This window comes from Mchenga conophoros, linkage group LG14 (genome assembly GCF_057382185.1).
Source record: "Mchenga conophoros isolate Kocher_MC1m ecotype Shallow Benthic linkage group LG14, M_conophoros_male_GT1.1, whole genome shotgun sequence".
Lineage (NCBI taxonomy): Eukaryota > Metazoa > Chordata > Actinopteri > Cichliformes > Cichlidae > Mchenga > Mchenga conophoros.
Window position 1 is genome coordinate 28,801,222 of NC_140539.1, and position 26,877 is coordinate 28,828,098.

At 37.9% G+C, this 26,877-nt stretch overlaps 1 protein-coding gene across 1 annotated transcript in view; it reads left to right on the top strand.

The window, feature by feature from the left end:
• Positions 1-26,300, top strand: part of rtn4rl1b (reticulon 4 receptor-like 1b) — a 161,814-nt gene extending 135,514 nt beyond the window's left edge. The window contains exons 2-3 of the mRNA XM_085243765.1: positions 22,751-23,202; positions 23,492-26,300. Coding sequence (XP_085099891.1) covers positions 22,751-23,202; positions 23,492-24,385 — 1,346 coding nt within the window. The 3' untranslated portion in view covers positions 24,386-26,300. The remainder of the gene's footprint in view (positions 1-22,750; positions 23,203-23,491) is intronic.
• Positions 26,301-26,877: the final 577 nt, after the last annotated feature.

Here is a 26,877-nt window from a genome sequence, read left to right on the forward strand (position 1 = left end):
CTTGAGATGTCGGATGGAATAGTATGAGAATTTTGAACTCAAGAACTTAAATAATAAATAAAAGTGAAAATGTGTCTAATGAATATCACTTGAAAGCAGTTGCAAAGTGAATGTGAGGAGGTGAACGGAGAAAGTATTTTACCTCATTTCAACCCGTTCATATTCATTTCTTCAGCTTCAAGTGGCTTTCTATTTCAGGAAAGTGAGGTGTTCAGGTGATTCCATTAACAAGTCAAGCTGGGCAGATTGTGACAGAGTTTTTGTTGTGGTGTGGCACCAGATCACAAGCTGTGATTTGGTCTGGCACACTTACTGCATGTCTGCCAGTTCACTGTTAGCTAACAGTTGGCAGTTCGCTAACAATGAGGAAAAACAAAACTTTGTGTGAAAGTTTTTATTTCTCAGATTTTTTTGAATTCTACTTTGATATGCAAGTCATGAGCACTTGTACCAATGTTCACATTAGGAGTAGTTATATATTTATAGCTAGTAGCTTTAATTCAGTTCAGATAAACAAAGATTTTATTTTATTTATTTATTTTATCTAAATTTTTTGGGATTCTTTGACTTGTTTGGGGTTTATCCTTTATTTTAGCACACTCTATGGGTAATGCTCTATGCCACAGGTGGCTCGTATTTAATTCAGACTTGTAATTTGTTTGTCAGGCCCCGATGAAGCCTTAGAGTCGATACATGTTTTTAAATGCACAAGGAATAAATAAAATGTATACTTTCACTTGAATTCTTGCGCTTTCATGGTATTCCATAGTCACTCGTACACCGCGGGACTTCAGTCTACTGAAGAGCAGCCTGTCAGATCAGTCATCAGAGCTGCCTCCATCTTCATGTAAATATCTGAAGAAGACTGATTTCAAGCACTGTGCACCTTGTTTCTGGAATGAGTTGCTGCTTTTGGTGTGAAAAATGAGGTCATGCACGTCATTTCACCAATGAGGATTTAACAACATTATTACCTGACTGTGTACAGTTATGAGGTTGTTTGCATAAGCTGTCCTGTTGCTATTAATATCTTATCAAACTGCAACTGCATAGTCTTGAGGAGATAATTTTTTTAATTTAAAAAATAAGAAACATTTTACTATTGTGTGGTTATCTAATTAGAAGATAATATTTAATGGCACTGGGTTGATTAGATTAGTTTACATGCAGTATATGGGTTAGGTTAACCATGTAAAAATAAGGGCCTGAAAAACTGTCAATTTCAGACACATCGGCTTCTGTTAAAGAAAATACTGTAAGCTGTGCTTTACTGTAGAGATTTCGAGACTGACACTCCAAACAAATAACCCAACTGTACAAAGCATCTCAGCACACTGAATTTAGTGGAATTTGTCACAGACTTCCTAGCAGAAGACATCCACCTGCAGTACTTAATAGAGCGATCTAATAACTTGGTTTCATACTTCTGAAAAAAGAAAAGGAAGATAATATGTCGTTGTGTAGGAAGGATTCATTAAATCCATTGCAATGGTCAGAGTAAGACTGAAGTACGACAGATTTCAACTAATGGGGAAATGGAATTAATGTGCTGTATATGAATTATTGCATGCTGAAACTGATAGCTATTAATATAATCTACATTAAGTTTCATCATAATGCCAACTGCTACTAACAGTGGAACACATGGAAAAAGAGTTTGCTGAAAGCAGATGCACATTTGGTAAAGCGCTTATTACTGCAAGTGTGAGATGTGTCGTTTTAACTCTTGAGTGACTGAAATCAGTCAGTGAAATAGTGCAGCATAAAGTATGTAAATGTAATTTTAAGTATTTTATTTAATAAAAATGAAACTACAGTCTTTGTAGTTTGTGCATTGTGAAAAAGAAAACAAAATGCAAAAAATTAAACCACACAACAGAAAACACAATGTAATATTCATGCAATCATAAGAGACGTGCAAGCTAAATCAGAAAGCCAAAAGGCGAATGAGACTCCCTTAGAAGCAGAGGTTTAGTGTTGCACAGACATCCAGTGGCTCAGTGATTAATCCAGTACACAGTATATACCATATTTGCCTAAGAATAACTGACATGTTACAGTCTTTGATTAAACCTGCGATATTTGCTGCACACAGATCCTGCCAGCAGCATACTATAGTACACTAGTAAAACTTGGTTGTTTGATCATGATGCTGTATTTTTCCCTTTGAAAATACAGTCATGTTATTACACAGCAGTGTGCGATTGAAGTTATTAAGTCTCATCTTACAGAGTTAGATCCACAGTACAATATCATCAATATACAGGAGGAACCGGATGTACATATTTTCAGTTAACCCTGAAAAATGATCATTTATGCTAGTGTGAGCAGGGTATTTCCAATGAGTAGGAATAAATGTGTTTTATTTCATTTTGTTTTTCTCTTATGGGAACCTAAAATTATCGCTTACATGTTTTCTTGATTTTCTCGACAAGATAACCACAAGGTGTATATTAATCAGATCACTTGAGGCTACATAAACTCCCCACCTTTCTACCTTCAACCCACCTAGTTACCCACCCACGCATCCCCTTTTTAATGCAGCCAAATGTTGCTTTCTTTTACTCAGGAATCATCGCTATAAAGAATTGTGGGCAATTCCATAAGGGTTGCAAAAAAAAAAAAAATTCAACACTGGCTTGCATCTTGTCATGTTTGCAACCTTGAGAGATTTTAATGGCAGAACTCTGTCATTTTTATGTCCTTTTTTGTTCACTCTTCCTGCTATAAAAAATGTAACTCACAATCCTCACATGAAATTTACACAAAATAGTCAAATATTCCACGATTTTCTTAGTTTAATGAGCGTCATCACTTCATGGATGCCTCTAAAAAACAAAGAGGTTGATAGTCAGTTCATCAGCGCACATGGCAGAGTGAGTGTAGAGCATTCACATCCAAAATAAACTTTTATTGTTGGTGAAAAATTAAGCACAGATCTCAAATAAAAGACTTGCACATTCTCTTGATATTTATTGCACTGTGAAGCTATTCTATTGTGCAGATCTTTTGTCTGATTCTGACACTGAATTCTTTCCTTTTTTTGAAGCAGCAGATTGTTTCCTTGTAATAATGACATTGGGACAAAAAGCCCATGAATAAACCAAACAGACAACGTGTTATATTTGTCTCAAGTTGATGCGTTTTGATTTGGATGGTGGCACTCAGCCTCAAGCTCATTCGTTATTGAAGGTATTTAAAACAGGTAACAAATATTGGACAGCTTGTTTTGAAAGAAAGAGGTAAGGGTCCTCAAAGAGCAAGGTGCTCGATTTTTGCCACACATTGCTCAAACAGAAGTAAAAATGTAATTTGGGGAGTACTTTCAGATATGGACAAAGACACCATAGTTACTCTGCTGAGTCTTTACTGGAGCAGATAGGTATTTTGGATTCATTCAGTATAAACTGCAGTGTCAATATTTATGGTAATGAAGGAACACAGCGCTAGAGTGAAGCTAAATTGTGTGATTTTTATAGTGCTTGGGCAACAATAGAGGTCATGCTACAGAGGAACAAGCTACACAAACAATGTCCATTCATTGTTGTTTTCTGCTTTTTCAGGGAATTTATTTACAGTAAGAACTGTGGAATATTGCAAGACTTACACTTTTAGTTGACTTACCCTCAGAAAGGACATGACAAGGTTTTGTTTTATTAAATTGTATTCATATTAAGACTGTTAAAATGCTATATTTAATCCAAGTGGTGAAATACTTTTGGCACGTAATGATTTTAGCTGTTGTTCCCTCTTTTGCAAAATGCATTTTAACTCTTTTAAAAGCACCTTACATGCCTCACATTTGCTATTTTTTCAGCATTGTGAGTTAAACAGAAAGAATCACTTTGGCAAACTCCATCTATTTGAGTTTGGGCTTTTGCCATTACAGCTTTGCATGGCTGACTGGGGCCCAGTTTAACCTTTGAAACAGCCCTACCAACGATTCTGCTTCAGGGTAGAGCAAAATAGGTAGGTGAGAGGCAATGACATGGTGAGGAGCTAACATCTGTGGTGGTGAGGGCAGAGAGGTGTGAAGATAATAGCCCCAATGGGGAGATATGCAAGGCAGGGGTGCTTTATGAGGCTCGGTCAGTCTGCTGTGAAGGAGTCCTGCATTGCACACAAAAACCAAAAGAGTAATTTCTAACTTATTCCACAGAGGAGCCTTTGGATCACTGTCTTACTTTCATTTCTTTCCTTTCCTACTGTCTCTTATCTTTTTCCATCTCAAATTCAATTTTCTTTACGTCCATGGCTATAATTGAATGCAATTATTCTTGCAGACTATATCAATTACAAGTGCATTTCTGTTAAACAAACAACACTTTTTTCAATTTAGCTTAACATCCTCTTCTGTCCTTCTTATGCTTTTCTGTTTTAGATTGTATGCAGATGCTTCTAAATACACAGTATGGAAGTAATCTGTAATTACTCGGAGAAAACCCACACATGCATACCAACACTCACAAAAGAATGCATTACAAAGAAACCTGTTACTGTAATTATATTTTGCCTTTAACAGACGACGTTTGCAATATAACTTTGCAGTTGCTGATCAGTCACAGTAACAGTGACTTCCTGTATATGGAGGCAGTACTGCTGATGTTGCCTTTATTTTCTTAGACATGTGACTGAGGATCAGTTTTAGCTGCAACAATTTTATGAAAACTGATCTTTGTGCTGTTTTTCACCAACATCCCAGTTAGCTTTCTGATAAAAGAGGTGGGCATACAATAAATATGAAGAGAGGAATATTTATAAGCATTTTCTATAACAACTCAACAATTATGTGGTAATAAGGTGGAAACACAAGATAGTAGTAGAGAAATAGCAAGTTATTACCACTTAATTACCAAGTAACTTATTATTATGCTATTAAAAAATTATCATATAGTATATAATATGGGTAAGGGGGTCAGAAATTGTGGGTAATCACCTTGTGTCTGACAAGGTGATTAGCAACACAGGGGCACCACAGGGGACTGTCCTCTCCCCCTTCCTCTTCACCCTCTACACCACAGACTTCAGCCACTGCACAGAGACCTGCCATCTTCAGAAGTTTTCTGATGACTCTGCGGTGGTTGGATGCATCAGCAGGGATGATGAGACAGAGTACCGGGCTGTGGTCGACTCCTTTGTCACGTGGTGTGAGCAGAATCATCTGCAGCTCAACGTGGCAAAGACCAAGGAACTGATCGTGGACTTCAGGAAGACCAGGAAACACTTGACCCCTGTTTCAATCCAGGGGGTCAGTGTTGACATTGTGGAGGACTATAAATACCTTGGAGTACACATTGACAATAAACTGGACTGGGCTAAAAACACCACAGCACTTTACAGGAAGGGCCAGAGTCGTCTCTATTTTTTGAGGCGACTGAGGTCCTTCAACATCTGCCAGAATGGTATTGACCCTGAAAGGAATGTGCTTAATACAATTAATGTCACATGTGATTATTTTACAGAGGAGCAATTCAGGGATAAGGTTGATATAGCCAATACATTTTCTTTAATTCATATTAACTGCAGAAGTCTTTATAGAAGTTTTGCTTCGATTGAAGATTTTCTGTATAGTCTGAGAGGCAAGTTTCAAATAATTGCTCTGTCTGAAACATGGTTAGATGAGAATAAGGGTTGTAATTTTTGTATTGAAGGATACGATTTGTACTTTGTGAATAGAATTAAGACAAAGGCAGGAGGGGTGGCACTTTTCGTTAATTGTGATTTGAAATGTAAAAAAGTTGAATGTATGTCTGTTGTTATGGATGATTTAATGGAGTCTGTGACAGTAGAATTGGATATAGAAAAGAGAAGTAATATAATTGTAACGTGTATATATAGGAAACCGGGATCACAGATTGAGTTATTTACAGAAGCAGTAGAAAATTTATTGAGTAAGGTTAAGGGAAATAAGACTGTATGTTTGTGTGGTGATTACAATATTGATCTTTGTAAAGTGACAAATGATAAGGCTTCGTCAGATTTTTTTTGAATTATTATATGGTAAAGGATTTTATCCTTTAATTATAAAGCCGAGTAGAATAACGGATAAATCAGAAACACTAATTGATCATATTTTTATTAATAGTTTGGAGAATAATATTGAAAGTGGCCTCATCATAAATGATATAAGCGATCATCTACCAGTCTTTTTTATTTTCGATTTAAATATGAAAAGAAAGAAAGAAGCTAGTTTTGTGAGTTATAGAAGGTTAAGAAATGATGAAGCAATTAATAGGTTTAGACAAGATCTCATGGAAACGGACTGGAAGGAGGTTTATGTTAATGAGGTCAACATTGCATACGGAGTATTTTTAAATATATATTTGGCCTTGTATGATAAACATTGTCCATTGATATCATTTAAGCATAAGAAAAAGAATATAAATAGGAAACCTTGGATAACTAAGGGTCTTGCAAATGCGTGTAAAAAGAAAAATAATTTATATAGGGAGTATATAATATATAGAACTAAAAATGCGGAAATGAAATATAAACTATATAAAAATAAGTTGGTATTAATATTGAGGAAAGCTAAGAAAGATTACTATAATAAAGTTTTTCAGGAAAACAAAAATAATATTAAGGGCATTTGGAATATTTTTAAAGAGGTATTGGGTAATAAGAACACACCCAAAGTTCGGCCTAATTATTTTATTAATAATAATCAAGTTGTTAAAGATAAGACCGAAGTAGCAAACGAATTCAATTCTTTTTTTGTAAATGTTGGACCTACTTTAGCAAATCTAATCAGGAAAAATGATGATCCAGGAGATGAGGAAGCCTGGATAGGTGATAATAGAATGGTTAATTCCATATTCTTAGCCGATACTACCATAAAAGAAATAGTAGCAATTGTAAAAAATTGTAAAAATAAAAAATCTACTGATTGTGATGGTATAGACATGGTCATAATTAAAAAGACAATAGATTGTATAAGTACTCCTCTTTGTTATATTTTTAATCTTTCGCTACAGTCAGGAGTATTCCCTGACAGAATGAAAGTGGCAAAAGTAATACCATTATATAAATCAGGAGATAAGCATAGTTTTAACAATTATAGGCCAGTGTCTCTTTTATCACAGTTTTCAAAATTGCTAGAAAAACTCTTTGCACAAAGACTTGATAGTTTTATTGAAAAATATCAACTAATACATGAAAACCAATTTGGATTTCGTAAAAATAGGTCAACGGCATTAGCGTTGTTGACTTTTATTGAAGATATTTCATCTGCAACACATAATAATAAATACACAGTGGGAGTATTTGTTGATTTAAAAAAAGCTTTTGATACGATACAACATTCTATTTTGATTTCTAAATTGTATAACTATGGAGTGAGAGGAGTAGCATTGAATTGGTTAATGAGTTATTTAGAGAATAGGTTGCAATATGTTTATTATTTTGGCAATACTTCTGAAAGACTGAAGATTGTATGTGGTGTTCCTCAAGGTTCTATTTTGGGACCTAAACTCTTTAATTTATATATTAATGATATTTGTGACGTATCTAAAAGGTTAAATTCGATTTTATTTGCAGATGACACAAATTTTTATTGCTCTGGAGAGAATTTGAAAGACTTGGTTGAAATTATGACTTCTGAGATGTTAAGAATAAAAAAATGGTTTGATGTAAATAAATTATCTTTGAATCTGACAAAAACGAAATATATGATATTTGGCAATCGTGTAAAGGAGGATAAAGTCATTATGTTTATAGAGGAAGAATTGATTGAAAGAGTTACTGAATTTCGTTTTTTGGGTGTAATAGTGGATGAGAATTTGACATGGAAATCTCATATTGAACATATTAGAAAGAAAATGGTCAAAAGTATTTATATTTTGGGTAGTATAAGAGATTTATTAAATTATAAAACAATGCGTATTTTATATTTTTCTTTGTTTTTTTCATATATCAACTATTGTGTTGAAGTTTGGGGGAATACATATGAGAATACCATAAAACCTTTAAACCTATTACAGAAGAAAGTTATACGAATAATTCATAATGTTAAATATAGAGAACATACAAACAAATTATTTATAGAATCAAAATTATTAAAATTAGGAGATTTAGTGAAATTACGGACATTATTAATTATGTTTAAGGCTAAAAATAATATTTTGCCTTTTAAGTTACAAAGAGTATTTTTGATGTGTTCAAGGGGAGAAGAGAATAGAAGGAAATTTTATTTTAAACATCAGTTAGCCAGGACTACACAAAGATTAATGAGCACAACGGTTAGGGGTATAAGACTGTGGAATTCACTTCATTATAATTTAAAGAATTGTATAAATTTACAATGTTTTAAAAAGTGTTATATGTTTAAAACGATAACTCAGTATGAAGAATGCGAATGAATGTGATGTTGGTTTGGGATTCGACCGGAGAGAAATGTCAATATTAGTTTGTTCCTGATTTTTGGTGCCCACCGGTGATATAAGTTCGATGGTAGATAGGGGGCAGGGTTTAATAAGAATATTTTCTTCTTCCTGCTCCTTTTCACACATGGTTGTTGTGTTTTGTTGACAGAAGATGTGGTTGTTTTGTTTGATTTGTAGTACCAAGTGTGAAATAAATAAAAATGAAAATGAAATGAAATGAAAATGAAATGAAAATGCTGAGGATTTTCTATGAGTCTGTGGTGGCCAGTGCGATCCTCTATGCTGTTGCATGCTGGGGGAGCAGGCTGAGGGTCGCAGATGCCAACAGACTTAATAAACTGATCCGTAAGGCCAGCAATGTTGTGGGGATGGAGCTGGACTCCCTCAAGGTGGTGTCGGAGAGGCGGATGCTGTCCAAGATAAAGACAATGTTGGATAACACCTCCCACCCACTCCATGACATGTTGGTCAGTCACAGGAGCTCGTTCAGTGAGAGACTGAGATTACCGAAAAGCACCACTGAACGACACAGGAAATCATTCCTGCCTGTGGCCATCTCCCTGTACAACGCATCCACTTAACACACTGTTTGCTGCTACAACTACACATGTTTCTTTTCCAAATATTTATTTATAAGTGACTTATGTATGTATGTATGTATATATATGTATATATTGTACTATTCTTAGTTAGCGTATTGTCTGTCTTGTCTTAATGTTGGTTTAAAATGGAGCACTGTAACAAAAAATAATTTCCCCCAGGGATCAATAAAGTATTCTGATTCTGATTCTGATTCTGATTCTAATAATGTGGAATCAAACATATTCCTATGAGGCAAAACAAATGAATAATAGTGCAGTAATGCTAACAATATTATAACTTGCTAGCATTAAAACAGCTGTGCATTAGAATTTCTATATGCAGACTTGTGGTAGTAACCTCATAATACTAAGGTTAAATTGGTTGATGGCACTATAGCCATTTCTTCTAAAAAGCGCCAGGCAAATACTGTTATCAGATTTTGGAAAAACTGAATACCACACACAGGATAAGGTGCTTTATAATTGTATTCCTCCTTTACAGCTCACTTAAAGGTGGCTTAATTCAACTTAGCATCCATAGGTTTCCCCTCTCTTCTTTCTCTGTCTTTACACTGTCTCATTGTCTTTCATTTTTTTCTGCCTTTTTTCCTTTCTTTGAAACTCCACCCTCACAATTTCTTGTGTATACAAACCCCTCACTGGTTTTCTCTCTCTCTCTCTCTCTCTCTCTCTCTCTCTCTCTCTCTCTCGCTCTCTCTCTCTCTCTCTCGCTCTTCGTCCTTGACTTTAGTTTTCCTTATCCATCTTCAAGGAGAGATGGAGGGAAAGTGGCTGGAGGGAATCATGTTTCATCATCCACCCATATGAACTGAGACAGGGCCTGACATCTTCTTTTGCAGCTGTTCGTCTGAATATCATTGTTGTTTATAACTTGCTGCAATATTCAGTGGAAGGCTCTCTGTTTGGTCACATGTCAAAAGAGTTCAAGGGACCAAGTCATTACATGCAACAAAAATTAGTCTCTGGCCATCACTGTGGGGGTGGTGGTGGGGGGAATAAACCACTTATCTGTGGAACGTCTGCAGCAAAGCACTTGGCTTTATAAGGAGAGAGAGGATTGGGAGCACTCACTAGTGAGTGGTAGTTGCATGCAGACAAGCAGCTGAGAAGGAGGGGGAAGCACTCACAAAGCCGAGTGTGGTTTGCCTCCAGAGGGTTCAGGTTTACAATGGAGAGCAGGAAAGCAAAACAGAAACTTGAAATGGCAGAGTTGTGGCAAAAGCAGCAGCTCTCTTGACATGATGAAACACCAGCATGTTTTCTGAAAAGACGAGGCGATTTTTCATGATCCTCAGATTTCACTTCATAGGCAACTGGCAAAGCATATGGAGTCAAGAATGAATTATTGTGTTATATATTTTTTAGGGTTTTGGCAATGGGACACTTTGAAGTGAATCTTTGGTTTGGTGTTGTGTTTTTTTTTTTTTCCTTTTTTAACTGGCTCACTAAATCCCATAAGCTGCTATAGTATCTCTAACAGCCAGACCGTGCTTTCTTTAATCATAACTAGACAGTGGCTGTGTTTTATCCAGCAAAGCCTCCTGCTTTGTAGTTTTGGGAAAGAACAACAGAATCAATTAAACAGCAAGGGGGACATGGCATGAGCAAGGAGGGGAGTAAATAATTGCAGAGACAGGTCGTGAAGAGGAACAGTAATTAACTATCCATTTATAAAAATGCAAGAGATAACATTCATGAGCTGTCACTGTTTACTCAGGACTGGAGGGACTTTATAACTGTCTCTCAGGAGTGAAGCATCCATAAACAGGCACAGGTACTGTATGTGTGCATTTGTTAAATGGAGACACACAAGTGACTCAAGGGCAACTCTAATACGCTGCAGAGAATGGAGCGAATGAAATGATAAGTTATCATGCTCAGCTGGAGCTAGACTATATGAAACCAAAGATGAACTGAATGAAGACAGAACAGTTTGAATAAAAAAGTGGAAAGACCAAGATAGAATCCAATCAGGAGAAAAACGGGTCTAAATGTGATTCGATGAAAACTGAACTCAACAAAGTCTTTTTCCCCTCTCATGAATCAAAAGTTACAGTAAATGCTGAGTGTGTTTGTTGGGGAAAAGTGTTGGGGGCCTTCAAGGTGATAAGGCCTGTAGAGGCCCAGTACATTAATGAATTGACATTACCCAAGGATCAATGGTGAAGCTCTCAGGATTTGAAAAACTACACTTAATGAAAAGGGATTACTCTCTTAAGATCAAGGTCCTCCACTTCACGTCTTCCCCTCGCTCCTCTTCTTTGGCTCTTTTGTATTCTGTTCCAAGCTCCCCCGCCCTTTCAGAACAATAAACACAAACACAGGCTCTCATTTGCATTATGACAGGGTTTCCCCAATCAACTGGTTTTAATGAAGACTTTTGCTAGAAATGTACCATTACTGCATCTCATCTTTTTTGCACTGCATTGCTGTATGAGCACACTTTGTTAATTATAGTTCAATTGAGTCTATATTGGAAGTAAAACAGATTTTATATTTTACCTGGTTTTTGCTCACTAGGATATGAAATGTGCTGAAAGTTTGTACTTTTTTGTTTTTCAGTGACAGTGTGTGCAGTCACCTTAATCACAGCGATGATCGATTCTAATAGCAGCTCAGAGCTAAGGAAAACAAATCATGCTAAAATATATGGAAATTAGCTTCAAAAATGGTTCTGAAGAATCTTTGGTGATTTATAACATAGGTTCCCAACACACATACAGTAGTTTCAGGACTTATTCTTTGCTATTGTATCACCTACGAAGCACATTAAACATTCGGGGGATTTTAGTGTATATTAATAGCAAGGTGAATTATTACAGTGCAGACGTTCTTTGCAAGTTTTTGTGAATGTTTTGGTATATACATTCATAGCCATTGTTTTAGTAGTCGGTTGAACCCCTTTTGCCTTCAGAACTGACTTAATCCTTCATGGCGTAGACCCAACAAGATGCTGGAAACATTAACCTGAGATTGATGTGAATTGCCCATTTTACCACATCCTAAAGCTGCTCTTTTTAATTGGAATCTGGTGACTCTAAAAGCCATTTGTGTACAGAGAATTCACAATCATGTTCAAGAAACTAGTTACGCTGTTTTGAGCTTTCTGACATGGTACCATATCCTGCTGGCAGCACACTAAAGAGATAGACATGGTCAGTAACAATACTCAGATAGACTGTGGCGTTTAAATGACGCTCAGTTGGTACTACGGGGACCAAAGTGTGCCACAAAAATATTGCCCACGCCATTACACCAACAGCAGGCTGAATTATCGATACAAAGCAGGATGGACCAAGCTTTCATGTTGTTTATTTCCAAATTTCTACGATCCACATGCTGCAGCAGAAGGTGAGATTTATCAGTCCAGGCAATGTTTTTCTAATGCTCCATTGTCTAATTTTGTTGAGCCCATATCAGTTGTAGCCTCACTTTCCTGTTCTTAGCAGACAGGAGCTGCACCCAGTGTGCTGTAGCACATCTGCTTTAACGTTCAGTGTTTGGGGCATCAGCTTCTTATCAGCTTTCTGGTCATCATGAAGACATTTTCACCCAAAGAACTGCTGCTCACTGGACATTTTTTTTTTGTAAACCCTAGAGATGCCTGTATGTTACAATCTAAATACATCAGCAGGGTCTGAAAAACTCAGACATGCCTCTTTGGCACCAACAACCATGTCAAATTAACTAAAATCCTCTTGCTATCCCATTCTGGTACTTGAATTTAAACAGGGCACCTTGACCATCTCTACATGCTTAAACGCATTAAGCTGCAGCAATGGGATGGGCTGATGCACATTAATAAACAGTTGAGTAGGAGTACTTAATGAAGTGGCGAGTGAGTGTATTTATCTTATGGGTGGAAGGAACAAGCTATGGCTTACCTTTTAACAGTTTCTTTCTTTTTTTTGTCCTTTTCTACATTTGCTTTTTTAATTAGATGGTGACTTTGACAGCGTCCTGATTTTGGTATTTTAATGGTCACACCCACAAATATGTGAAATGTTGAGGAAAACCAAGGGTTTAAGCAGCTTTTTAGGACTTTCATTCTGCTGCTACAAGGCACTGGCTTTCTCTACTGAATTTTGGGTGTTTACAATTGTATTCGCTAACTTCTGAAACAGGCTGCTTTTCTAAACTCGCTCGCATAGAGCGTTTGGCACTCTAAATGCAGAATTTGAATGGAGTTTTCATTTGCTTACTTGCTCATTTGTTCATTTGTGTTAATTTGTAAACCTAACACAGTTGACCTGTATCAATTTATGTACTTCATGAGAGTGAGCACCTGCACATTCATTTGTACACTGTGTGTACACAGCACTTAATATAGTGTGCGGTACACTCATGCTTGTATTGCGTACCACGTCTGCCTCTAGATCGTCTTTCAGCTCTGACTTCCACCGTGTTTCATCCTCGCATCTGTTGGTCATCTTTTGAACATATGAACCACATTGAATTGTTGTTCCCTGTGCAGGCTTTTTTTTTTTAACTTTATTTCTATCTAAAGCTGTTAGCTAGTTAGTTAAGACTCATGAAACTCGGTGTGTGTGTGTGTGTGTGTGTGTGTGTGCGTGTGCCTCTATGTACATGGAGCACCAAACTCTCACCTGCTATGAATAATTGATCTGTTGAATCTAGGGCGCATGAGGTTTGTATGCAAGAAGGCAGCTGCTGCAGCAGGAAGGTGCCTTACAGTTTGTTTTAAAAGAAACATGTAAGGGCTACCAGGATGTCGAGATTAGTGAACTAGAAAATGGCACGGTTGTCTGTAGACATGGATCTATACTGGCCTGATGACTCCAAAGCAGAGCTATGCAACTCTAAATCATTAATCAGAAAAAAAAGCTTTTAGTGGCATGTACTGTAGCTGGAATGGGCTATACAAAAATATAAAAGGAGAGGTATTGTCATTTCTACATGTGTCAGCATGGTGCAATCAATCACAACAATTGATGTAAAAAATCTGAAGGAAATTTTCAGGACTTGATTGTAGAACAAAGGTTCTTGACAATTGGGGAAAAATGTCTCGATATTTGTTTATAAATAGCAACACAATGACAATTTGATAGGTAAAAACAATCTGAATATTTGTCCGGTAAACACGAAATTATTCCTGTTAGTGTGACATAAGTCATCCAGTAAACTCACGTTACCTGTGCTAAGATTATAGTCTTTCAGCTGACAGGTATGTGAAATGAAGGGGAGTTTGATGTAAAACTCCAATCAGATTGAGGCAAATTGTAGGGTACATCACCGTGCTATTAGACTGATTATAAATAATAGATTTTTATATTTTGTGTTGCTGTTTGAATTTGAAAATGAGAAAGAAATCACTTTTACTTTTGGCCCACACTGGTCATTCCACTCTGCTTTTCTAAGCACTGTGTTAATTTATTAACTCCACGGGGAAATTTCAATACTTTGCATTCCCCTTCTAGAGAAACATCAAAGCACAGGGTCAGTTAAAGAGCATCAGCCCTGGAGCTGGTAATGATTCAATGCCTTGTTCAGTTTCTTCATTGGGGAGATGCTTGCTGACACAAGGCTTGTAAGCAAGTCCTCCGGTACATAGAGTAACTGCAAGTCCTGTAGACATGTTTTCCCATGTGCACTGGCACTCTTTAAAAACAACCTCCCACTTCTCCAATTACATCTTTCTTAAATTAGATGGAGTCGGCAGATTAACTTATTGTTCGAGACTCTTTTGTCATTTGCTCCTTCTCCGTCTGCCGGCTCACTGTCACACAGTATCACTACAGCTGAGTTGTCACTCTGACAAAGACATGCAATGATTGGCTATGCTGCACTCTGTCACTGACATACATGCGCATGATTGAACAAGACACAGCAACTGGACCAGCCAGGCTGACTGACATCCATCCAGTCAGCTGTTAGAAGCTATAAAGTCAGCAAAAAACTCTGCAAAGAATTATTAAGTGCGCGGCACAGGAAACTGGAAGGAGTGTTATAGAGCCTGTGTATGCTAAGCTTCAATTGCTTGGTGCATTTATTTTTAAAAAGCCAACTATTTTATCTATTTGTTTAATCAAAGAGAAATCATAATTTAAATTAATTTAGATCCACTCTTCCAACTCAAAATATACTTGCGATAATGAAAGAAAATTTGCAATAATGATATTTATGACAATGTTTTATCAGTGATTGCAGCTTGCAGCCTGCAGCATTGATTAGTGCAAACAAAATGAGGGGCGCTTTCCACCCTTCTTTTCCAATCAGCTGCTGTCATTGATGATGGACTACCCTTTTCAAAGTGAGAATCTACTGCCACGATTTGCCAGCGGCAGCATTATAGTGCAATTGTAGTGATACAGCATTTATACAGTGACACAGCATAAGCCAAATAACAAAAGTAGCCAAGGTTGTGTTTTCAGTGGAAATTTTAAGTAAACACATAACTGCTTAACACTTTACTTTAATGAGGACAAAAGTGACTTAAAATAGTTGCACGATCTTGTCACATAATAAAACTAAGAAATGATACATGTTGTGTTTTGGGTCAAAGTTTTTAACTAGTGCCCAGTGCTCTAAGTGCCCCTTTATTATCATGTAACTACTTCAGTAATTTGCATCAACCTCCTTATTTCTCCAGCAAAGTTAGTAATTTATTTACTTTTGGATTGCACATCATCAGCTGTTAGTATCTCCTCAAATACCTTCATAGTCTGGTTGTTCTCAGTGCTGTGTATTATCCTCAAATAGTGAAACAAGTTTGTTGTTTTCACCTTTAGCAGGAATAGTTTTCTTGCATATGTTGCAAAGTATTGTTTTCTTTTGAGTAGCTCCGTTTTTAGGTACAAAATCTGTATCGGAGACTGACATGTGGTTCTCGATCTCGGACGTTCCTGGGCTTGTGTAGTTCCCTGTGGAACATAAGTACATAATGTCACTGTATCACCGCTAATGCTTTGGTTATGTTTGTTTGCTTGCCTTTAGGAAAAATGTTAGGTGTGATCAAAACGTTTTGAGAGGAGATCAACTAGAATAAAAAAAACCTTCAATTATTTCAGTTTGGCTGTTCTCACATTCAAGACCCTCTTCTTGGGCATGTCCAGACAACATCCAGTGCAACTGCTTTTCCAGATTGGTCCCACTGAGGCAAAATCAAAAAATAGCATCCAGTCCGGAAGTTTATGAGAATGTCATTTTTAAATTGAGGAACACACAAACAAAACAATGTGAGATTGGAAAATGCAAATCCAGTAATGCTGTTGATTGTTATGAATCTCTTCCCCACTGGCATTCATCTAGTATTACTTTTAATCATCCATTATATTATACCAAACTTCTCAGAGCTTTGTAAGACTGTTTTAGCTGATAAAATAACATAAGGTAAGAAGTACTACTTTAAGTAAACAAAAATATTTGATTCAGTTCACAGCAAATTTTACTTATATAGCACCAAATCACAACAACAGTTGTCTCAAGGCGCTGTTATATTATTCATTCTGTTATTACTAAAAACAAATTGCAATTGGCTTATTTACACATATTACCTCTGTGTGTTATTAAGAAAAGTTTTGTTGTCTTATTAACAGTAAAAGCAATGGTGCAATATTTTTTGGTTTGGGTTTTTTGGTTATACTGGCTAACATCATTGTTTATGAAGACATGGTAAAGAAAGCTTCAAATTAATTAAAAAGGTCTTCTTCTCTGGGATCTCATATGTACAGCTGTACTTTCATTCAGAAATAAAATTTCAGTATCTTGTGAAATAAGACTGAAGAGGTATAGATATCCATTCATATCCATTTATACTGCGAATCACACTGTAAAGATTTCTCTGCATTTGTAGCGTTAGAGGCTGTAAACACCTCTGAGAGCCAATATAAAGTATAATTATTAGCCACTCCACCAACGGGAATTGTGTTATAAATGCTATCACTTTAATAGAACTACAGTTTGTGAACTACATATGGATATGCTTTGGATGATTTATATAAGTTTGGCAGAACCATTAATTTAGTTTGGGCAGTGCAGTGCAATATCGCCACAGGGAGTGCAATATATTTGAATCATTTTGCTTTGTGCTGTCATGATAAATGAAAGTAGTTGGTGGCTGATAGTGTTGCTGTCAACAGTCGTGATTTTTGGCTAGTGTGCCTGTGTAAGAATATGCATGGATGGTGTGTACATGCTGTATGCATGCATAAGTGTATGTATGCATTTGCAGCTGTGCATACATGCATGATGTATGGCATCAGTGGATTTAAGAGAATAATCTGAAGGTGTGAAGTGTAAAAGAGCAGGAGGTACAGATGCTGTTTAGAGTCCAAGCGGAATTAACTCTTAAGTCAGTTAATTAACATGTTGGTATTAAACATCTGCGGATAGCTCAGCCATCAGCCTTGCTCCTCTTTGCCTGGCTTCTTCAGCATCTCCAAATTCCGTCTTTGAAATACACAAACTTTATATACTCAAACACTCTCCACAAATCTTTTCCGTTAGTCTATACATGCGCTGTAAGATGTCGCTTCTTTAGAGGAGTTATTTTTAGGACCTCTGAACTGAGAAACCCTGTTGCCACTCGTACAATGTCTGCCTACTTTATGTTTAACTTCCCTCTGGTTTGTCTGCTCCTTTTTTATGTGCTGGTGTGCTGTGTAGCATCTAACCAACATTCTCAGTTGCAACTGTCTGCAGCAGGGAGTAAAAGTAAGAGAGGCCTCTGTCATTGTTTTATAGATCTATCAAGGGCCACACAACTGACCTGCCAGTACTGTTAACAATACCAGACAGCCATAATATAGCACTTGGCAAGTTAGAAATATCAGTCAAGAGGGAAATACAATGGTCTGTATAACCCTGACATAACTTGGCAGCTTGTGCCAGCCTGCTATGTGACTGGGCTTCAGTTCTCACCTGCTCTCTATACTTTTACTGTTCTTCTCTCTTGGCAGGGATGTAATCAGAAACATGAAGCCATTCTGTCCCTTGAAAAGAAGCCAAGCAGACAGAAGAGTGATCAAATTATAATTAATGTGCAGGAAGTGGTCACACTGTGGAAGACTGTTGACAGCTTACAGCTTCACAGCACACACTGTGCTGATATGCATGGAACAAATCACAGGAATAAAACATGGAAAAGAACAACCAAATGTAAATCAACAGCAAGAGCCCTGCTGCTCTGAAAAACAACTTGTGGAATTTAACTTAGTCCTCTGAATATTTTCTGAAGATCTCGACACTCCTAAAGTCTCATTATATGAAGTGATGAGGTGAATTAAGGTAAAAACTAATTGATTTCCTGCATAAAATCTTATGCAGTTAATATTCTCCTCACACACACACACGGGAAAAGATACCTCAGTTTGTTGATACCTCTCCACCAGAAGAATATCATGGCGATACTCTGTATTTCTGCAAAAAAAAACCCAATTATATTCTGCTACATTTCTAAAAGGTCTGCAGCATTGTCACTGTTCTCACCCATTTTTATTTCATTCACCAGAAGAATAGTCATGCAACCTTATGAGGCAATATTGCCTGTAGTGGGGTCGGGAAATGGCAAATGAGACAAAATCTATAACATTTTGCAGTCAACTGTAAAATAGAGAAAAAAACAAATATTCCCCGGCAAGTGTTGTCGGTCACAGCTGTTGGCAGGGGCGTTCATGTGTGAGTTTGCTGTTCAGTCAGAGAATAATGGCAGTAATCAGTGCTTTTAACAAGTCAACAGAGAAATACTTTAAAAATGCTAATGAGAAAGAGCTTGAGTGAAAGTATAATTTTTGTGCCATTACGGCTGTTTCTTTTTCCTTGAACAGTAAATACTTGCATGTGTGCTTTTGTTCCAGCTTTGCTAATTAAAATAAATATGCAATCACTGACCCACACTGAAAATGTCAGGAGCTGACGTTCTGCTTGCTATGAAAGGCTTATGTAAGTTAATACGAACAGAAACGATTGAATGCAAAAACACAATTTAAAGAGGTTAAGTTTCACTGCGGCCTTGTGTCTTAAGACTCTTGTTAAAATTGTTTAATGTTTGCAAGTCAAACCATCTAGGAAAAACACACACACATATATAAGAAGATGTGATCATTTATTCAACAGTCCAGTGCACTGACTTATAATTATTGACCACTGTATGCATGACCATGATTGCAAACATGTTTTGAGTGCTAAGTGAGCTGAGACATTATTTAGAACCAGCCAATAGTAGAGGCAAAAACACCAGAGAGCTTATCAGGGTCTTTGGAGAGACACAGGAAATTGAGTTTGTCCAGTCTAATGATGGGCAGAGTCTCACGGCTTTACAGACGTACTATTTCTCTCCTATTAGCAAATATGTGTTATTCATGAGGGCAAAGCTAGTGTGAACTACGTTTCATTGATATTCTACACAGTCACTTCTCATTGTCTGGCAAGGGACCCTTGCCATTCTGTTTTATTCATTCATTTATCTTTTTCTATTTCTAACCCTCAAAAAAAAAAAAGGAACTTGGTGATGACGATGGTCAAGGGGTCAAAAGTGATTGTCTCTGTAAAGAGCTATGGATACCCTTTCTCATCAGTGGGAAACTTTATGGGAAAATTGGAAGGTGAAAGACCTGTGATGCAAAGTGAAGTGTTAATAGACAGGCCAGACTCCTACCAGAAATAGCTGTGCTTTTTCCTTTTCCAAAAACACATTATCTCTCTTTCAGAGCTTTGCCTTTTTTCTGCCAAATTCCAATAGGCACTATTGGCATATATATGCACTGTCATGCCCAAAAGCTATTTATATAATACAATATGAGCTGAAAGGCGTATTGTGTGAGCACACAATGCAGTTATGATAAACACTAATTTTTTTACATTTAACGTCAGCATTCCCACATAATGCTTATTTGTTCCTCTGTGCTGAAAACCAGTCTCCCTATTGAAAATCTCTATAAGCAAGAGTAATTCAGCCTTTTATGCTTGTCATGCTGACATGATCTGCCATGTCGCTGAACCGGCTACACGTGTTATGTGATGTGGCATTGTGTGAATCAGTCCCTGTGTGCAATTATATTTCCATCTGTATTTCACGTAGCGTTTAGTGGCGCAAGTACAGTGCATGTAGAGATCACTGAGCTGGCAGGTATTAAAGTCTCCAGTGGAAATAGTGGAGATGCACGTTACGGCGGCTGCAAAACAAAGCACAAATGCCCTGAGCGTAACTGGAAACACTGAAAAAGGTGTTTGGAGCTCCCCAGAACCTAAATATGCATGGAGAACAGATTATGTCAGATTGTTTCACCATCAAAAGGGCATCCACATTATACAGTATGTTCATGTAATTTAAAGCCTCATCTGGGCTGACATTAAAACATTTTATTCATAGGGGAGGAATAAACATTGCACCTTTTTCTGCAAAGTGGTAAAGAAATAAAGAAACATTCGTTTTAGGGCAGGGTAAAGAATCTATTACTTTGTCCTGACAAGCTGAGGAGAGTGAGAGGCGAGGAGGCACATCCTTATGTGTCCAACATGATTAGCAGATTACTGATTCAAATTGTCTCCCTATCAAGGCAGCATCTACATTCTCATCCCCTTGCTTTCCCTGTGTATCAGACTTATCACTGTCTTTGGACTGCTCAGACAATTTAGCTGAAGACATGCATGAAGTAAGGTGTTAATGGAAATAGTTTAAGGCCTCAGAAAATAGTTATTTGAGTGATAAGATCGGTTTTATGAAAAATAGAATCCCTTGGATGAATTCCTGCAGCGAGCCTAGTGAAATAAGTATCTAATCTGAGAAGGAATATAAAAGCATTAGAAGGATGACATTTGTTTTATTGTGTGCGTTCTTCCTCAAAATGTGTCTTCTGTAAAGGTCAATTTACTAATAAAATGTGACACCCATACCAAATGAAATGATTAGAAGGCCGCATCTCAAGTTTGCGCTTGTTCCTGCATAATGCAAATTTTCCTGAAAGCGTGGCTGGAGAATTTACTGTGTCTTGTCTTATTTGTCTGATAAATAAAGCAAACCTTTATGTTCCCAATGGTAATGCAAAACATTTCCACCTATTTACTCAGTCAGCGGGTGCCACGCTTGATACATGGCCACAGAAATGGAAAGTAGAGAGAAAAAATTGAGGTATAAAAAAAGCCTGCAGAGTGACAAATAAGTGGAACAGTTCTCTTGTTTGTTATTGATTGTGTTAAAAATCCGGTAGCCCTGATGCAGGTCATGACAGTAACATCACAAGTCTAAAAAAAGATTAGGTTTGTTGAAGTTATCTCACGGCATGTCTCGGTCTCTAAAATTATATTCACCTGTATACCAGCACACAGAAACACGCTCTTACACTCAACCTTTTTGACTGTGTTCAACTGTGAAGAATCACCTCATTTAGTGAGCACATTTCTGGTTCAGGAGGATGCATGCATTTCCATTGTTGCCCAGTGGCAGGGCTTAACAAATAGGATTAGATCCGTGCCCGAGAGAGCACACTTGTGTTCAGGTGACACACCGCTCCATGCTTCGGCTCTGCAACTAGACACAGAGAATTACTGTTAAAGGTCAGTGGAGTCAGACGCTGAATGTCACAGCTTAGCCACAGTTTGGCAAGAAAATACATTCAGATAAATAGCCCCTTCTCTTGGTAGAGAGTAATTCTGCCCCTGAATTTCCAGCATAAAAGACCCAGGATTATAGGGTGAGTTAAAAGGCAACAGAGGCATATCGATTAGAGGCAGTGAATCACAGCTCCACTATGCTGTGAATAATAAACTGGGTAGAAGACAGCCAGGGGTTTTCAGATGGAACCTTCATGACAGGCTGTGAGTTGTGTTCATTTTAGATGAGACCTCAGATAAGTCACATCTCCCATCTCAAGGATTGCAGGAATCATGTCACTGATCAGAAAGCGCCTCAGAGTAGCTTACTACAAGTTTAAATAAGCATTCCACACCCCATTTAACAACACAAAGTGACTGATCACAGCCTGACAAAGAAGTGCCAGTGGACTCAGCAAAGGGAGTGGACTCTTGATAGCATATCTCCCAAAGGTGGGAGAGAATTGGAAAGCATCATTTCTGAAATAGCTGCATATGTGTCGAATCAGAGAAGTGTTGCACCAGAGATTCAGTCAGTTTCACTGAGGCATCTTGTGACTCAATGGAGCAGGTGTTATTGTTTGCCGTCTTTAATAGACTCCTCATTGCGGGCCTAAACAAACTTATCTGATTTGGGCTGCAAACTGTGAGCGAGAAGGTCCATATGCGTACACACTCAGTGCCACGAGTGAAAAAATCAGACAGCTGATGTAAGCGCAGTGTTAAAACAAAGCACATAATGGACTTAGGATGAGCTACGCATGTCTTTGACTGGCACAGAAACAGATGATGAAACAGTGGAAAAATCACAGACTCTGTGTTATTTTTTCGTTGCCTGTGTTGTATAACTTCAATATGATGCTAATTTTTACCCAGAGAACTGGTGTGGATATAGAGATAGCAATTTTTGTCTGTTTGAACGACCAGCCTTTTGGTCCACGATGAAATATGACAAGCAATATGTTGTAGATTGCCAGCCATTTATTCTACAGATATATTAAAGGTCGAAATGGGACCTTAACTGTCTTGCTGAAAAATATAATGTGATTACAGTATTGCATTACTTTGTAATGGTTTACACCCAAAGCTGATGGTTTTATATGCAGTATTTAAGTTTTTTAAGTACTGAACTAAATACAGAGGTTCTAAGTCACAAGTTGCAGTTATTTAATTTTTCTTTGTTGTGTTTCTTTGTACGTGTGTGTGTTCAAACTGCAGGCTGTGGACTGGAGTTCCTGCTGGTTCTCTGTGGGCTTGAGTTTTCTTGGTCCTGCCCCCGTCACTGTATCTGCTACACGGCACCCAGCACCGTCTCCTGTCAAGCCCACAACTTCCTGTCGGTACCTGATGGAATTCCTCCCGACAGCGAGCGCATCTTCCTACAGAACAACAAGATCCATCGCTTACTACGAGGACACTTCAGCGCCAACACCGTCACTCTCTGGATCTACTCCAACAATATCACATACATTGAGCCATCGACCTTTCATGGCTTCACATTGCTGGAGGAGCTGGATCTAGGAGATAACCGCCACTTGCGGTCCTTGGCTGAAGACACTTTTCATGGGCTGAGTCGGCTCAACGCACTTCACTTGTACCGTTGTGGACTCGGTTCACTTCCAAATAACATTTTCCAAGGTCTCAGAAATCTTCAGTATCTCTACTTGCAGGTATACTTTGTACACAATTTGTCTTTTACGTGTTCATTTCTTTATCACTAAGACTACTAATACTGTTCATTTTATATAAATGCACTCAAACACAACCCACAGAGTAATCATGCGATGTCAAGACTTTGATGAGTCAACTAAATGACAAGCTAATCTTGCATTGGTAGGGTTAGGAATGCTCTAATTGAGTAACAGGGGGCTTACTCTCTGAGACACTTGAAATTGAAAAGATGAAAACAAATTGATGAAACTTCTTCATAAAGATTTTTATTTCCATGTGTCTTTCCAGGATAACCACCTGAAGTACCTGCAGGATGACACATTTATGGATCTCCACAACCTGAGCCACTTATTCCTGCATGGAAACCGTTTGTGGAGCCTTAACCAGAACACCTTCAGAGGTCTGCGAGCCTTGGACCGTTTGCTTCTGCACCAAAACCAGATAGAGTGGGTTGACCGTTTGGCCTTCCATGACCTAAAACGTCTCACCACCCTCTACCTGTTTAACAACTCCCTGATAGAGCTGTCTGGACAGTGCCTAGACACGCTGCCTGCCCTGGAATACCTACGTCTTAATGACAATCCTTGGTCATGTGACTGCAAGGCCCTGTCATTATGGGAGTGGTTAAAACGATTCAGAGGTTCAACATCTTCCGTTGGGTGCCAGTCACCAGTTGATATGGTTGGGAAAGACCTCAAGGAGCTTCGAAAGGAGGACTTCCCCAACTGTTCACCAACTGTTCCAAGCTCAGAATCCAGGGCCCAGACTAACAATTTATCTGGGACAGTGAATCCATCTATGAATCGTGGAGTAGCACTGGGTTCCGGAGGGCAGACCAACATAGTGCATCCCTCAAGACCTGGTCGTTCTCGAAACTGCACAAAGCCTCGTAACAGGGTGAGCAAAGGGAAAGGTGACAACGAGGTTCACCATTCAAAGGAGGTCATGGCAGACAAAGAAGATTCCTCCCCAGATTTCACAGAGGGGGGAAAACATGACCACACATCCCCAGATGGCACAGTCACAAGAAGAAAGCACAAGTGTACTCCCCGGACCACTGTTCGCCCCCCTAGTGGGGTTCAACAAGCCAACAATAGGGCAACCTTATCCCAGTCTTTACTACATGCCAACGCCCTCTTTGTGGCCTTGATAGTGACAAATACTGACTACATTCTCCGCTGACCTTCAGAGGGTTTAGGCAATGCTAATCACAAAAAATAAGTCCTCAGATCCTCTCTTGCTCCTACACTACAAAGGCCTGAGTGTCTTTTTATGTATGTGTGTGAATTGATTATATGTGTAAACGTAGTGTAGGGAGCTTACCTGTTCAAACTGAAACAGGTATCAAAGCATCAAACATCAACAAGAGCAAAACTCACAGCACAAAAATGGGAGAGACTGAGAATGATAGGTGACATGACAGGGAAATGCAGACCAAGCTTGCACTGCCAACACCAATATGATTTAATCACTGTACGTATTTGTGTCTTATACATTTTAAGTTTCCTTTTAAGTAAGCTGGAGTTCTAACAACCACAATTTGGTGAAAAGAGAACAAAGAATACGGTGGAGCTTGCAGGGTAAAACTTGTTAGCTAGTTGGCTCTGAAATGGATAAGACAGGTCTTCAAGTGCCCCATTGAGCTTTATGTTTGAGTATAAATGCGAAGGCAATGAACCTGTAAAGCCTCCAGTGTAAGTTTTATCTCACTCTCATTCTATCTGACAAATGTGTTTTTCTGTTGCATCCTTCGCCAACAACAGGTCCAAACAATTCGATGTGTTTATCATAAACAAAGAGGTAAAGTGTAAGCATGGCAATAAATTGTGAGTCGATATGAAACACAGGGATTTGCCATTCTCACTACCAAGTGAAAATCTATAGCCACAGATGTTTTTATGGCCATAAAAAGTGCAACCAGTAAGCTCATACACAATACGAAGCCGTAACTAATTCTAAAAACTTCTCTCTACATAATGCTGGGTTTTTTTTCAGGTACTATACCTTCTGCCTAACATTTCTACACAACTCTTTCTGACACCTTAGTTTACACCACTTCTCTATTTTTGTGCAACTGAAGACTAAGCTGCTAATTGTTTCAAGATGATAAGGACTGCCATCCGCTGTTTTCATTCGCTTGGAAAGCACTGCGCGTCTCTGGGAGATCAAGCTGTGAATAATGAAGAGTTTGTCTATATCTTGTGTCAGATGTTGTTCATTTTATTTTATTTTTTCCTAAGACACGAAAAGGACCTAGAAATGGATACCCGCTGCAGGGCCCACAGGAGCCTTTGAGGTCAAGGGTCAAATGGGGGCTTCTCTGTTTCCCAGTGAGGATGTGTTAAATGATCCCTCTTGAGTGAGGACATCCTTGCCTCATTGAGAATATGAGGAACACATTTTTTTGGAATCGCTTACCTTCAAAGGGACACAACACAACTCTGGAGAAAAAATGTATGCTTACATTAAACGACTCTTGCGATCAATAAGTGTTTAAAAAGAACAATTTGAATGGAGCATGGCGAAACTAGGATCATGCGGTGACTGATGCGATTGTTCATGGATGTAGAGAGCAAGACAATCGCGTCTGAAGTAACAAGAGGATGGAGTAAAACGCAGATTGGAGATGGACTATTACAGGACATGCTGTACCGCTGGAGCTGTTGTGCCTGCCTAAAAAAAAAAAAGTACTGATAAGACAGTGTCCATATCAGTAATGTGAACTGTACCAGTAACAATGGAGATGGGAGGACTTCTCACAGTGCTGATATTAATCATTTACTGTATTACTATGACAAAAAAAAACAAAACAATATCAGTGACATCAATGATGATAACAGGGTTTCTCACTCCTCCTGTCAGGAGGAGTATTTACATTTTTTATTTTCTGGTGACTTGTTTATTTTTCATGGTATATTTTTAGAACCTCTTATTTGTTAATGCACAATTCCTCACCTCTTTCTTGTTCTGCCGTATGTCTATTAATCATTCTTTTTTCTTTCTTTGCCATAATTAAATTGTTCATTAAGTTATCATCAAAGAACAACAGTACAAAAATGTTTATAAAGATATTAAAATCTATATCTTCTTATGTCTACCTCTGCAGTCTGCGCCTGTTTATTTATTTGCAGTTAAGACTTGGCTTGTTTGGATGAAATTAATTTTATGCTTAATCCCCCTTTCTTGGCTTTTTCCTTTTAATTTGTTTAAAGCAGAAATTGATTGTGTCAGCAAATTTAGCGTTTTCCTCACCCCACTTACCACTCTGTCTATGCTGCGCTTTGCAATGTGTCTTCCTTGATCAGGCACTACTGGCTAAACTCTAGCTGCCTCTAACTACTAGCTCTCTTCTGTCTGTAAACACTAATGATTGGTATACAGTATATGAATGTACAGAATAAATATTAACCTGTAATAGGATTGACAGGTGGAGGGAAAGTGTGGCTAACTTCCTGACAAAAGGAAAAAAAGAAAAAATCAGATATGACATTCAGGCTGTAATGTAATAGACTACAGTTCAATAAATCATATCAGAGCATTAGGGATATTAATGAAAGTGTCTCGTAGAATCTGTAGCTATTCCAGGTTATCATTATTATTAGTGGGCCTATAGAATAGAGCTTCTATTTCCTCTCACTGTGATAGAAATTGATCCACACATGAGTAAATTTAAC